General features: G+C 38.2%; 1 protein-coding gene across 1 annotated transcript in view; it reads right to left on the minus strand.

Moving 5' to 3' along the window:
• Positions 1–15,656, minus strand: part of LOC131753795 (IQ domain-containing protein H) — a 68,761-nt gene that overhangs the window by 17,674 nt on the left and 35,431 nt on the right. Inside the window, exon 5 of the mRNA XM_059059549.2 lies at positions 15,491–15,607. Within this exon, the coding sequence (XP_058915532.2) occupies positions 15,491–15,607 (117 nt within the window). The remainder of the gene's footprint in view (positions 1–15,490; positions 15,608–15,656) is intronic.

The following is a 15,656-nucleotide window of genomic DNA, read 5'->3' on the forward strand; positions in this document are numbered from 1 at the left end:
TGAGAAAATTAATTCTACCTGAAGAGATCTGGGAAGACATTTTTATGGCCCGAAAGAGGAGAGCTCTACAAATGTAGTCAAATGAGGTACATGGTATTTCATTACTTAACTTGACATAGCCTAACTCAGTTATACAATTCCTTAAGAACTTGTTACTCAAAGTCATTAACCACATACGCACATCAAGAGTAAATTTTCATTGGATTCTGACCAGATCGGGTACTATGCTTGATGTTGGAAATATGGTCCCTGCATTCACAGGGGTTTACAATCTAGTTGGGGGGAGTTTCCATGCCAAAAGTACCAGCTCTAGAGAGTAGATCTTAAATGTTCTTACCACACACACACTCACACAAAAGGTAATTATATGAGGTGATAGAAGTGTTAACTAACCTTATTGTCATAATCATTAAATACATAATCATGTATCTAATCATCACATTGTACACCTTAAATTTACACAATATTATATGTCAATTATATTTCAGTACAGCTAGGGAAAAAAAGTGCCAGCTCCTCTTATTGTTCTAATCCTTGTGTTAATGTAGCTTCTCACTAAGTGGTTTGATCTTTTACTTCTATTCCCAGATCAAGGTAAAGAAATTTCTCCACAGATTTCTTGGTCATCAAGGAAGTAATTATTGGCAGGGTCTCAGCTCTACCCCTCGGATGCAGGTTAAAATCACCATCCTCAAAGCTACCTGGAGGTGGTATAGAATAAGGATTAAGAATGCCAACTTGGAAGTCAGACTGGCTGAGTTTGAATTATGAGCCTTTGACTTTTAGTTGTGTGACTTTGGGTAAGTTATTTAAACACTTTTGCCTCAGTTTCCCCAAATATAAAATGAAAGTATTAATAGTACCTAACTTGTAGAGTTATTGTGAGGATTACATGAGACAATCCATCTATATTGTGCTTAACACCATGCCCAGCACAGAGAAGGACTCAGAAGTGCATTATTTAATGTGCAGTTTCCTGAGCAGGTTATACATTTCAGCTTGGAGTGCAGCTCTGCTTGGCGGCACAGCTAGGTGTCCTGTAGATTCTCCAGGCTAGAACATGGAGGTTCAAGTGGGGGAATTATCCTCCCCTCTAGTAAAATCTAGGTCCTACTCTTGAAACTACTGGTAAATGGAATAATAAACCCAAGACTGTGGAAAGATGGTGTCAGGTACTTCCCCTGGAATTTCAATGTTTTCAATTAAATGATAATTCCATAATGAGAATGTTACAGTTTTGAAAATCCTTCACTGAAAGAGTCAATCCTCTTTTCTTCTAAATTGTGGTTATATTGAATGAATCCAGTATTAGGTATCAAGTACATCTTTACATGGATGGAGAAGAGGATGTTGGGACAATAGTTTCTTGGTGGTCAGCTACCTCTCTGGGGTGATTGCCTGTTTTCACTTTACAACTTCTCCTGATAACCTTCCATAAGGATTGGCCCCTTTTAGTTAGAGATGGAAGAGGATATTTTGAAATTCAGAGAAGAGTTTTCTTAGAAACATCTTAAACAAGCTGGTAAGATCCCCTGGCAAACTCACGTGACATATTAGTACAACTGAACCTAATGACTGGACATTTCTGGGTCTCTCACCAGCAAGGCATGGGGAAAGGAGAATTCTTTTCCTCTCATGCCTCTGGTGGCTTGGGAAACATGGGGAGATTAGGGAAGCACAGGGTTTCTCAACAAGAAATCCCCCAAGAATACTTCTCTTTATGGGCTGGTTCCTTCTCACCTCCTTTTTTATTTTTCTCTTTCTCTTCCATATGCATCCTGTTTCTTCCAGCCAGGGATTCTTTCCTCCTCTGGGTAGTACAATTACTTGGGTAGGAAGTTTAGAGTAGTGACAAGAAGATATGTTCCCCCACCCCTGTCCCCAACTCTGAGTGTGAAACCAGAAAAATAAATAAATGATCAATGTGGCCAGCTCCATGTAGAAGTTGAATAGGAACGTAGTCTATTTAGTGTCATCAAAGACACAAGACGTCAGCTGAAGGTGAGTGGTCTTTTATACTAGGAAATTAGTAAAGAGGAAGGCATTGGTTAAGAACACAGTCTCTAATATCAGATAGGTCTGGATTTGAATCTGGGCCCTACCACTTACTAATTATAAGACTGGAGCGAGTAACTTAATTTCTCTTAGCCGTAGTTTTTTTAAATCAGTAAGATGGGGTAATATCACTCATTCCACAGGAATAAATGTGGTTGTGGATATAAGCAGCTCAGCACGGTGCAACATAATTCATAGTCAAATCCAAGCAGACAGTAGCTATTTATTATAAAAAGTTGAAAAAAATATAAGTTGAATCAGAGAGTCAGAATTTCTCAGTGCCCCTAAAGCACTCACTTCACAAGGATGTATGCATATCCCTTTGGCAGAAGCAGCTTCACAGATGGATGCATCAGACTATAAATGTGTGATGCTGCTCACCATGAAGATCATCCAACTAATTACCCTTAGTCAGTTTCCCTGTTCACTAAGCAGGCTTCTAACTGGGCTTTCTGTGTAGCTTTGTAATAAGGATACAATATGCTCATCAGATCAGGCTGACTTGAACATTCAGGTCTGTTTGGCCATTATAGCTCTCCTTAGAATAAATAGAGTGGCGTTCCAGTTTGTACATTAGCCTCTTGTGAGTCCAGCTGCACCCAAAAGATTGATCAACTCTGACAAAAGCAGTCTCTAATCCTACAAAGTCGAGCGTTATACCCTGAGCTGCACCAAAGTAATAGCACTGCAGTGGGGCTCTGAGATGCAAATTGCTGACCTGCAAGACAGGTATAGCCTGGAGACTACTTTCTTTGACTACATACGTTTTTATTTACTTATTATAAATTTATTTTATTTATTTATTTTGGGCTGTGTTGAGTTTTCATTGCTGCTTGCAGGCTTTCTCTAGTTGCTGCGAGCGGGGGGCTACTCTTCTTTGCGGTGCGCGGGCTTCTCATTGCAGTGGCTTCTCTTGTTGTGGAGCACAGGCTCTAGGTACGCGGCTTCAGTAGTTGTGGCACATGGGCTCAGTAGTTGTGGTGCACGGGCTTAGTTGCTGTGCAGCATGTGGGATCTTCCTGGACCAGGGATTGAACCTGTGTCCCCTGCATTGGCAGGTGGATTCTTAACCACTGCGCCACCAGGGAATTCCCAGCATAGGGTTTTTTAAATCATCTGAGCGAATATTTAAAAATCGGGAGATTTCACCAAAAATGTGAATACGAGTTTCCAGCTTCTTATGAAAACCCAGCCAAAAGATTAGAGCTGAGGCATGTTTCCTGTAGGGAGGTCCTGTCTCCTCAGTTCAGAGTCCCAGCTCTTACACCTGGTCATTTCAGTCAGTTATCACCTGCCTGGCCTAAGAGGACTTACTTTTGTGATTGCTGTTCTAAATAAGAACACTTTGGAGAGTTTCTTAGGGTTTTTACTCCTTCCAAAAGAGGGGAAAGTCAGGAAGGAAAAAGCCTACCGAACACCATTTAGTATAAACAGATGATAAATTTGGAAACACACCCATATTTTAAGAAACACTTGGATTAAGATAGTCTCCTGGGCACTTGTTTGCATGAGCAGATGTGACCATAGGGAGTTGGTGAGAGGCTGGGATTGGGGGAGGGGTGCTGAGGCTGGTAATTGACAGAGAAGAAGTGGGTGGTGTGGGGGCAGGAGGGGAAGAGAAGGGCAGGAAATGTTTGCGAGGAATCAACCACTCCTATTCTTTATCCTTCTCTCTCCATAACTCTTGTCCCAAACAAAATCTGCTTTTGACCAACGTTGGAGGAAAAGGTAAACCAGGGCACGGATTAGGGATGGAGTAACCGGTAGAAACCTAGGTAGCAGTGGGGTATTCAGCATTAGGACAGAGAGCTTAAGAGGAAATAGCCATCCAGCTAGACTGGCCAGCTCTGAGTGGCCATTCATGTGAAAGGGACAAAGAGTTGTATGTATAGGGTGAGGTGCTGCCTATAGAACTCTAATTAGGCAGTTTCATGAACTTCTAACAAGTTCAGCAGATAGCACTATTCAAGAAATCTTTGTACCCAAAGGGAGAGGAAATAAAGTTTAATAACCAATGAGGAGGGGTTTCCCTGGTGGCACAGTGGTTAAGAATCTGCCTGCTAATGCAGGGGACATGGGTTCGAGCCCTGGTCTGGGAAGATCCCACATGTCTCGGAGCAGCTAACCCCGTGCGCCACAACTACTGAGCCTGTGCTCTACAGCCTGTGCTCCACAACAAGAGAAGCCACCGCAATGAGAAGCCCACACACCTCAACGACGAGTAGCCCCTGCTCTCCACAACTAGAGAAAGCCCGTGCGCAGCAACGAAGACCCAACACACCCAAAAATAAATAAATAATACCTAAAAAAAAAAAAATAACCAATGAGGACCTCAAGGGAGAGAGATTGTTCAGGAGAATTCTCAAGCTGCCCTTCAGTTAAAGCATCTGGAGAAGTGATGTAATCTCAGAAACTGTCTGCCTTAAGCCCTTCTCTTTATGATCTAGACATAGTCACACAATTAGATTTCAGTGGCCCATTCAAGGGCATCCATCAACTGGCTCTCCACATCTTTTTGTTTCTTCCTTTATAAAAATTCAACATGATTAGGCAAAGCTCTAACCATCCTCCATTACTTTCATTACTCTCCATCTCTGCCTTTGCTTCTATTGCTTCCAGTGCTTAAAATACAAGCCACCTCTGCTCTCAGCCATGTCCATCAGTTCTACTAAGGCCTATCTTAAAGCTTGCCTCCATCCATCAGTTATACTGACCACTACTTTGTCTCCCCTGAGACTGGCAGTCCCATAAGGCAGCAAAGGAGGCATTTTAATCTGGGAGTCACACCATTGGGGCTGTGGCTGTAATGATGACTCTGAATAAGCCAATTTGTCTTCTCAGCATACAGACGAGCAGTCTCAGTCTTTAGAGGCTGAGTGATGCACCTGTGATAACTTGACTTATAGCAGCGAGGCAGGATTAGCACCCAAGTCCTCTGACTCTTCCCTCAGTCTATGGTTCTTTCCAAAAACAGTGTGCATGGTTGCTTTCAGACCTCTTAGTTACCAACCATAAACAGATGTATTCAGACTATCATTGAAGATAGAGATGGAAATTACAAGACTATATAAATGGAGCATTTTGGTGGCATATCATCCCAACTTTACAGTCTTTACAGATCTCCTCCAAATAAATATCTCCTGGGCTCACATTACACATTCTGATTCAGAAGCTGTGCTTTTAAAGAAAGTATAGGGTGGATCACTCTAGACTGTGGGTACTTACTTCTATTCTACCAAAGAAGTTTTAAAAGGCTAGGAACGTATATTTTAATTCAAGTACAGCTTAAGGTACAATGGGTTAGAATATTGGAGAACCCAGCAATAGTATTTATTCATCTCAAGTACCTCTCAGTAGATAATTAAACTGGGCCATGATAAAAAGAATTCTATTAGGCCTGTTTCTCTTGTGGCTAATGCTGTTGTGCTACTTGCTGTAGTATTTTTCCTTTGCTTCATTTTATTATTTTTATTTTTATTTTTATTTTTTTTTGCGGTGTGCGGGCCTCTCACTGTTGTGGCCTCTCCCGTTGCGGAGCACAGGCTCCGGACACGCAGGCTCAGCGGCCATGGCTCACAGGCCTAGCCGCTCCGCAACATGTGGGATCTTTCCCGGACCGGGGCATGACCCCGCGTCCCCTGTGTTGGCAGGCGGACTCTCAACCACTGCGCCACCAGGGAAGCCCCTTCGCTTCATTTTAAACAGAGCACTTACTGTAATATTGCAAACATTACCACTTTCCTCCTGGCAATAAAAAAAAGCAACAGTAGACAAAAACATGAAGTTTTTTTTTAACATCTTTATTGGAGTATAATTGCTTTATAATGGTGTGTTAGTTTCTGCTTTACAACAAAGTGAATCAGTTATACATATACCTATGTTCCCATATCTCTTCCCTCCTGCGTCTCCCTCCCTCCCACCCTCCCTATCCCACCCCTCTAGGTGGTCACAAAGCACCGAGCTGATCTCCCTGTGCCATGCAGCTACTTCCCACTAACTATCCACCCCACATTTGGTAGTGTATATATGTCCATGCCACTCTCTCACTTCGTCACAGCTTACCCTCCCCCCTCCCCACATCCTCAAGTCCATGCTCTAGTAGGTCTGTGTTTTATTACTGTCCTACCCCTAGGCTCTTCATGACATTTTTTTTCTTAGATTCCATATATATGTGTTAAGATACGGTATTTGTTTTTCTCCTTTTGACTTACTTCACTCTGTATGACAGACTCCAGGTCCATCCACCTCACTGCAAATAACTCAATTTTGTTTCTTTTTATGGCTGAGTAATATTCCATTGTATATATGTGCCACATCTTCTTTATCCATTCATCTGTTGATGGACACTTAGGTTGCTTCCATGTCCTGGCTATAGTAAATAGAGCTGCAATGAACATTTTGGTACATGACTCTTTTTGAATTATCATTTTCTCAGGGTATATGCCCAGTAGTGGGATTGCTGGGTTGTATGGTAGTTCTATTTGTAGTTTTTTAAGGAACCTCCATACTGTTCTCCATAATCAAGACAGTATGGTACTGGCACAAAAACAGAAATATAGATCAATGGAACGGGATAGAAAGCCCAGAGATAAACCCACACACATATGGTCACCTTATCTTTGATAAAGGAGGCAAGAATATACAGTGGAGAAAAGACAGCCTCTTGAATAAGTACTGCTGGGAAAACTGGACAGCTACATGTAAAAGTATGAAATTAGAACACTCCCTAACACCATATACAAAAATAAATTCAAAATGGGTTAAAGACCTAAATGTAAGGCCAGACACTATCAAACTCTTAGAGGAAAACATAGGTAGAACATCTATGACATAAATGACAGCAAGATCCTTTTTGACCCACCTCCTAGAGAAATGGAAATAAAAACAAAAATAAACAGATGGGACCTAATGAAACTTAAAAGCTTTTGCACAGCAAAGGATACCATAAACAAGACCAAAAGACAACCCTCAGAATGGGAGAAAATAGTTGCAAATGAAGCAACTGACAAAGGATTAATCTCCAAAATTTATAAGCAACTCATGCAGCTCAATAATGAAAAAACAAACAACCCAATCTAAAAATGGGCAGAAGACCTAAATAGACATTTCTCCAAAGAAGATATACAGATTAGCAACAAACACATGAAAGAATGCTCAACATCATTAATCATTAGAGAAATGCAAATCAAAACTACAATGAGATATCATCTCACACCGGTCAGAATGGCCATCATCAAAAAATCTAGAAACAATAAATGCTGGAGAGGGTGTGGAGAAAAGGGAACACTCTTGCACTGTTGGTGGGAATGTAAATTGCTACAGCCACTATCGAGAACAGTATGGAGGTTCCTTAAAAAACATGAAGTTTTATATTTTCACTCATGAAGATACAACTCATGAAAATCTGAATGGCAATCTAGATATAGCCACTTTTTTGGTGGGTTTCCTGCACCATCAACTAAGAAGTGGCTCTTTCATCCATAAAGAATACAGTTTTTAGGATTCTTCTCTGTTCTGATGCACACTTTGCCCCACGCTTGGTGTTTGTGTGTAAGAGAAGATGTATCACAGAGAGTTCTAACTTTTGTGGGGGGGTGTCATGAACCTCTTCGGCAGTCTGGTGAAGGCTATGGATCCTTTCTGAGAATAATGTTATTATAAATGCATAAAATAATATACACTGGAAACCAGTTATATTGAAATACATTTCTATCCATGGACCACTTGTATCTTAAACCTATCATAGCGCTGACTCAGGCTCCTCCATCTGCCTAATTTTTAGCTTTTCAAAGTGAAATTATAAGGTTAGAAACACAGCCTCTTAGTACGGAGTCAAACAAATAATCAAAACTCAAGTCCAAAGCCCAAGTCACAAAGTGCAAAGACATTGGATCACATCAGGGGGCAGGGCTAGCTAGTTAGCAGGTGGCTGCTGACCTGGGATGAGTCCAGGGCAATGCAAAGGCTCTCTTCCTGCATCCCCCAAATCCCTCTTCTCCCTGTTCACTCATGCTTGAAATCCCTTAATAGAGTCTAACTCCTTTGGTTTAATTAAATAGAGGATTTACTCTTGTTAAAAAGCAAAAACCCATGGGAGAGGTAATTCTCTATGCTGAAGATTTTCAAATTTATTTTTAGCAGTAGAATCTATTTTTCAGATGCATTCTTAAATAGAATGCTGATATGTAAATAGATTCAAGTTTTATACAAATTTAGTATAATGTTATATGTTGTATTATATATAAATAAGAATTCATATATATTTATATGTATTCATATATAAATCAACATTGGAAACAGGCTATTTTGATAAAGGCAAATTATGACATCAAGAGCTATAGATAATAGCTGCAATCTTACATCCATCAGAGCATACACCTTATTTCTGTATTATATTTTACCTGCACAAGATGGAGAAAATCCTGACCTAAATAGATAAGTAATTTCTAGCTAACAATTTGTTATGGCATTTATAATCTCAGGATTTTCTTCAATTAAAATGATCCAGAAGTTTGAAGACTAGTAGGAATTTTTTGTTTTAAAGTAGAATCACTAATAATATTTAACAACTGTTCATATTACTGAGGAATTAAGGATTAGTTGGTGAGTACTTAATTTGGGGAAATTTGACAAGATTAGTAAACCATTTGAATCCTGAATTCCTTACTTACTTCATAACCTTAGGCAAGTAGCTTAATCTTAGTCTCAGTTTCCTCATGTGTAAAATGATTATGAAAAGAGCATCTATTTTATAGGTGTCAGGGTTAAGTAAGACAGTGTACATAAAGCACTTAACACAGTGTCTGGCATACTTAATGAGGGCTATTATTACTGAAGAGTTGAATGGCCAAAAGTACTTTACAAATGTCCCATGTACCATTTTAAGATGTTCATCATGTCCCATTTAAATTTATTTTCAGATATTTCAGCACCCTTCTTTTTCAGATATTCACTCAGTTTCAAAACAGTCTAATTTTGTTTTGCACAATGAATCCAAAATTTTAAGATGATGTTTCATTGCTGACCTTTTATCTGCAGATATAAACCAAGTAACATTGCAACCCTGCAATGCCAAATGAAGATCGTATAGCACATTTTGAATCAGATAAGACCCAACCCAAAATTAAAATGAGCGATGAAACAATTTATAATGCTATATTATCATGATGCAACATGCATTATTGTAATTGTACAGTTGACTATTATGCCGTGCCAAACATGTGTACCAGAGAGTTTTCCTGGCTTTTAATGGCTGGGAGCATACAGGTGGTGTATGTAATGTTAATACCAGCTAATGTTAATGACATGCTTACCTGGGGCTACACACTGCTTTAAGACCTTGACATGTATTAGCTCATTTAATCTTCACTTATTTGTCCTGTGTGATTATTATAGGAGTGTATATGAGCAGATGTGCGTTTCAACATATGACTAATATACAGATAAACCCTATCTAATTAAAAAACACCCTTTTAAGAAATTCAAATGCGCATGTGCACACACACACATACACACACATACACACACATACACGTGTGTGTGTCCATGTGCTCGTGGAGTTAACCAAATAGCACAAATTAATGCATTGGTGGTATCTAATGCATTAAAATTTGGTATCAAACTTAGGTATGTATGTACTGTACTTTATTACACTTCAAATTGCTTAAATATTTATCATAAAAATGAAATATGAATTAAATGCTTGCAGGCTCCCTGAAGCTTATTGGAGTTCTCCATAACAATTTGAAAACCAAAGCATTAAACCTTATTACTCATTTACACTGGAGTGTGAAAGGAGCCAAATCAGATCCTTTTCTGCACATAAAGGTGTGAAAAAGGAAGTAGGAGATTTTTAATATTCATTAATTTTTCAGAAAGACAGGAACCTTATTAGGCACCTATTATTTTCCAGCAATGTCAATATATTATCTAGAATCCCCATAACACCCTTGCATAGTAGACACCATTATTCTGATGTTACAAAAGAGGAAACGGAGGACCGAAGATGTTAATTTGCTTACCTAGGGGTACACAACTGGAAAAATGGCAGGTAGGACCCAAACTCTGATCCATTCAATTCCAAACCCTTCCTACCACCCCAGACTACCTCCCATCTAGCCTCCCCATTTTATAAACCAGGAAAATGAGAACGAGTGAGCTAGAGTAACTGGCCCCTAGAAACAGCTAGTTGGTGGCCAGGCTGTTACAAGAATCCAGGAGCAAGGATGTTTCCCTAGGTAAACTCCATCAGATGGCCCAGTGGGAGGGTGCCCTGTGCCTGCTGGGAGCCAGCAAAACCACTACTTCACTTCTAGACTTGGCATCAGGTAACATAGCTTCAGTGCAGGGACTGGATGGATGAGACCAATTAGTCCTCTTCTATTATGTGCAAAACACTGCTTGGTGCAGTGGAGGATGTGAAAAACAGACAAACGGTCCAGACAACAAGGTCCCTGTCCTCATATCAGTATGGGAAAGAAGGCATCATCTCGTGAAATATTAAATAGAATCCCTGGAAAGGACCTCAGTAATACTTTGGTTTTCCCCCTCGACCCCTACAATAATGTAAGTTTTAAATGACTGTATAAAATATGTATATGTATAACTGATTCACTTTGTTGTAAAGAAGAAACTAACACACTATTGTAAAACAGTTATACTCAAATAAAGATGTTAAAATAAATAAATAAATAAAATTTTTAAAAAATAAAACATTAAAACACAAAACAAAAAAAATGGCATAATACAATATATGAAGATTGCCAGTAGTCATAACTAATATTTTCAGAGCACTTATTTGTACCAGGACCTTTGCTAAGTGCTTTGAATTATCTCATTTAAATCTCAATATAATCCTATGAGATACTCTTATTATGGACATTGTACACATGAAGAAATGGAGGCCGTTTTGGGGAGGTTCCCTTTCTGGTTAGAGTCCACACCAGGCAGTCTGACCCAGAATCATGATGCTCCCAGCTAAAAAGTGGTTGGAGTTTGGCATGGAGTTGGTTTGGGAACGCATATAGGATCTCAGCACAGAAACTCGAGAAGTACAGCATTCTGAAGAAGTTAGAGAATGTATCTGATGAAGGTATGGCCTCTAATTGCCCCTCCCCACTCCCAGATGGGCTTTTGTGAGAGAACCGGACATGAGCCAATGACATTTGCCATATTATTTTCTTCAGCTTTCCCAGCACTCCAAACCAAAGCAGAACTAAAATTCTCAATAGTGACAACATCCAAAGGCAGTACACCACTTCTACCGCCACCACGTGAGGCTATAGTCAAGAAGAACATGAAAAATCATTGTTTTCTTGAAAACTTTTTCAAGACAACCTGAAGAGAAAGCTCCCTTTAATGACAGAAACAGTGATATGGTTGGTACATGCCATCACAGTCCTTGGGTAATGACTATGGGTCATAAATAGGATATGGCACTTCTGAATGACTTTAAAGCTATTTCCTTTTGTTCAACTAATTTAATTTACCAAGTGCTCCTGGGGAAAGGGAGGGGGACCAAGATGCTGACTCTGCATTTCCTGAAAAATCAACATTTTCTTTTTAAACTGTCCTCAGAGAAATTCTGTCTGATTGTTGTCTACTGGCTGCCTCAAACCCTACCTCTGTCAAAATTCTGCCCTGGCGGGTGTGAGAAAGAATAGATGCAGAACTTGAGTGAATACACACATCTGTTTTTGGAAAAAAGGAACAGAAGCAGCACAGAAGGAAGTAAAAGAGATAATTGCTGGCTTGAACTGCAATACATTTTACTTGTGGGCAGAGGGCCAGCTTACAGCAGGAGGAATATGCAGGCCCATCTTATTGGAATTCAGGGGTGGGCCTCCATTCTTGTCCAGAGACAGCTGTAAACCAGCAGCCCATAGCATCACAATCAGGCACCGAGTTTTGTCAAGGAATGCTGATATGTACAGAAGCAGTTTTGTCTGCTTCAACTGCACCCCTGCCTAGTGAAATGACAGTCTCTGATTCCAGATGACAAGAACTGGATAAAAACTTAAAACAAATGGCGATGTTTCAAAAGATTAATTTGTTTACCAACAAAATGTTCCCTCTTTGTCATCCAAGATGGGGGTGACCTTCACTTTCCCATATCTAGGCTGAAAGGATGCTGACTAAGTCATCTGTTAAGTTAACTCCATCTCAGCAATTATTCCCTTTTTTATTTTTAGTGACAAGAAGCGTTTATTAATTCACTCTGCTTCTTGTTATGGTTTATAAATGCAACAAGCTCATTCTGAATTACTGCAGTGTAACATCAATTTGTTTAAATCTAATTCTGCTACTGTTGCCAAATTATGTTGTGACTGTAATTGTGGCCATATGCATGGGCTTAAAACACAATCATGTTGTGAAATCGTCCTTCTTTCTCCCCCCTTGCTACTTACCCCCACCTCTTCTGGTGCTTCTTCTAAGCATTTGACACTAACACAATTGCCTCACTTTCCACTACTTTATCACTTCAGAAATGAATGTGCTTTCAGTGAGAGATTACTATGTACACCCCAAGTGAAACAGTAAAGACTGAAACTATGATTTGTGAAGTATGGTTGCTACCCAACTAAGTTAGTGAAAAACGCTGCATAACATATGACTCATAAAATCTAGAAATCATAAACGTATTAAATTCAACCTCATGAATAAATAAAAGATTCTAAGTTTACATTGCATTATATATTTATTTATTTGGAAAGTGGGACCAAAGAACTGGTATAATTCTACAGCAACTCATGTTGCCAAAAAGAAAAATGTTTTTATGATTCTTTTCTAGGTCATAACAGTTATAATCAGAGTTATTTGTGCAGCAATTCAGAGCAATGTTTTGTTTGGCTTTTTTATTATGCATTCATAATCGTTCTTTTAAAATTCATGGTAACAGATACATGTTTCAAGCCTTTTAAGAAACCCTTCTTATGTAAAAAAAAATAAATCAAAGTCAAATTTTCTGTAGCTCTTTTAACGTGTTGCATTAGAAAGTCTAACTGGAACTAAATGTCAGTGAGTAAGTATGAGTGTTTCAGAGATTTCTTCTTGTCTATCCAAACCTATAAGGCTCTACTCAAGAACATGTTAGAGGGTTTTGGGTTTTGTTTCTAATTTGGCAGATTTAAGATATTGAGAAAATCAGTGACTTTCACTTTTAGTACTTTTTTTTGTAAATTGCTTTTACACAGGAGAGTTATAGGATATACAATTCTGAAGGCAGTTTTGTGGTGTGTGTGTGTGTGTGTGTGTGTGTAGTATCTGTGTTTTCAATGCACTAAAATCTTTGCATAAGCCCATATTGTCAGAAAGGATACACCTCTTCATAAAATGGAGAAAATACCAGTTTCTGAGAACTAGTAATGTAACTTAGCAACAAATTCAAATTTTCTCTGTCAAAAATGTCTAAGGTTATTTACAGTTTTTTGACAAGCTGTTCAAGTTTCATAAGAATTGAGGAAACACATGGCCCTCAGCAGCCAAATAATAATCCCCTTTGAGTGTTTAGAGTAGTTATAAAAAGCAATTAGCCCTGATGCTGCTTTTCTAATTAACTATACATCACAACACTAGACACATTGCTTCAGGATGGGCAAGTGCGTTCAAAAACATTTTTATAAGTGGTAAATCACAACTGTATTTATTCCCAAATATTCCACATGATTGTTTAAAGCCAAACACTGGAATATTTCTTTCACAGGAGTTTTTGCACAATGCTTGTTTTACAAATCTAAAATGAAAACATGTTTTTCACTTAGTACCATCATATATACATATATCAACATAAAATGATTGGGTCAACTATTTTGATTGAAATGCCAATAGTTTGGGCAAGATGTACATAATGTACATATATTTTAAAGTGCTCTGGTATAGATTTTTATGGAGTCAAGTTTCATGGGGAAAAATGGATCTTAAATACAATAAATGAGTATACATTATCTATGTCATACAAGGCCAAGTGCTTTCCCAAATCCTCTGTGTTCAAAGGACAGGGGTGCAATATCCAAGGCACTCATCCTATTTGGGAATTTGAAAATATATATAATAAATAACTAAGATTCTGCTCCAAATTTCAGATATAATTTTGAATTCTCTATTTATGTCAGAATCTTTACTCAGATTCATTAAAGCAAAGCTTAATCCCCCTAAATCTAGAGGTATGCCTTTTTAAACTTCATTGCTCATCAGAAAAAGTTTGCATGAAATGCTGCAGTTGCCTTGGGCTACAAAGCCTCAGCACTCCACCAGCTAAGCCAATATTAATTCTAGATTGAAGGGGAAAACCAACAACAACAAAAGAGAAATCTGCTTCTGTCTGTACAGCCAGAGAAATAATATTTTTATTTCAAGGGCTTTGGGCTCACGGGAAGCAGATAAAAACCCTTTCACATTATTCACAGTGACATTTTAAATAAAGTTTCAGCAGGAATAAAAATATCTAACTTTCTGGTTATTTCTTAGGCTATAAAGTGCTCTTAAACCAACCCTGTTAAAATAACATAAAGCACATATAAAGAAACTAAAAATATATTTCAGGGTTACATGAATGAAGTAGGCAGTTAAACATGTCTACATAGGAAATTTGGAAGATTAATCTAACAGACTTAATGCTGGTTAGAAATGGTTTTGCAATTTAATTCTAAAATTAATCTTGTTTTTAGTTTTGATTTCACTGAAGGATACATTTAAGAGCTTTTGAGAGAAGCCAAAGGTTAAAAAATGTATTTAAAAATGTATAAATATCACTTTAGTAAATGTTTTCAATATTAGAAATCATCTCAAATAAAATAATTTTCCAAATAAAATGAAGCACTACTCTTGATTCTCCTAAGAAAGCCCTGCAACACAGAAAGAGTACAATCCTTGCTTTGGGACACTCAGCAGCAAGTCAATGGCAAAAATAGGCACAGAATCTGGGATCCCTTAATGTCGGTCTCCGTGTCATTATTTTCCCTTCTCATCATTTTTCTGACATAAAGGATTAATCCCTACTTTCTTCAGATTTAGAGTAATATTCTCAAAATTTTGCATATTGTATGAGTATACACCATTGAAGCTCATGCTTTGCTGTTGTTTTCTTTTGCTTTTTCTAGAAGCCTGTACAAGAAATAAAATATTTAACATCTCTGTATTCTTTTTGTTGTTAAATTACTTTCTTTTGTTAAAATTATGGTACTAGCTTATTTCGGGATATCAGATAAAACAAAAATTTGAATGAGCTATAAATAGATCTCTTAAAAAGAGGTTTACATTTTCTTCATCATTTCTAATTACAAACAGAATGAAAGCCACTCCATTTCATCTCCAAAAAATTCTAAGGACAAAAGGATCCAAATTTTCACTTAAAATCTACATTGTATCTTACACTACTAATAAATGACTTTTAACTCTAAAAAAACCAAAGAGCTCATTAAAACAACTCATTACTTACACATGCTTTTCTCTGATTAATATATGGCAAACTGATTCCATAGGTCGCATTTACAGCAGCTCTGTGGTGGATGTTTTCAGGATCCTGCATGATTTTTATATTCAACCCTGTCTTTCGCTGAAACAAAGAAACAATGAAACTTTCATGCCAGAAGAACAAAACTGCC

Source organism: Kogia breviceps, chromosome 3, assembly GCF_026419965.1.
Source record: "Kogia breviceps isolate mKogBre1 chromosome 3, mKogBre1 haplotype 1, whole genome shotgun sequence".
In the NCBI taxonomy this organism is placed as follows: Eukaryota; Metazoa; Chordata; class Mammalia; order Artiodactyla; family Physeteridae; genus Kogia; species Kogia breviceps.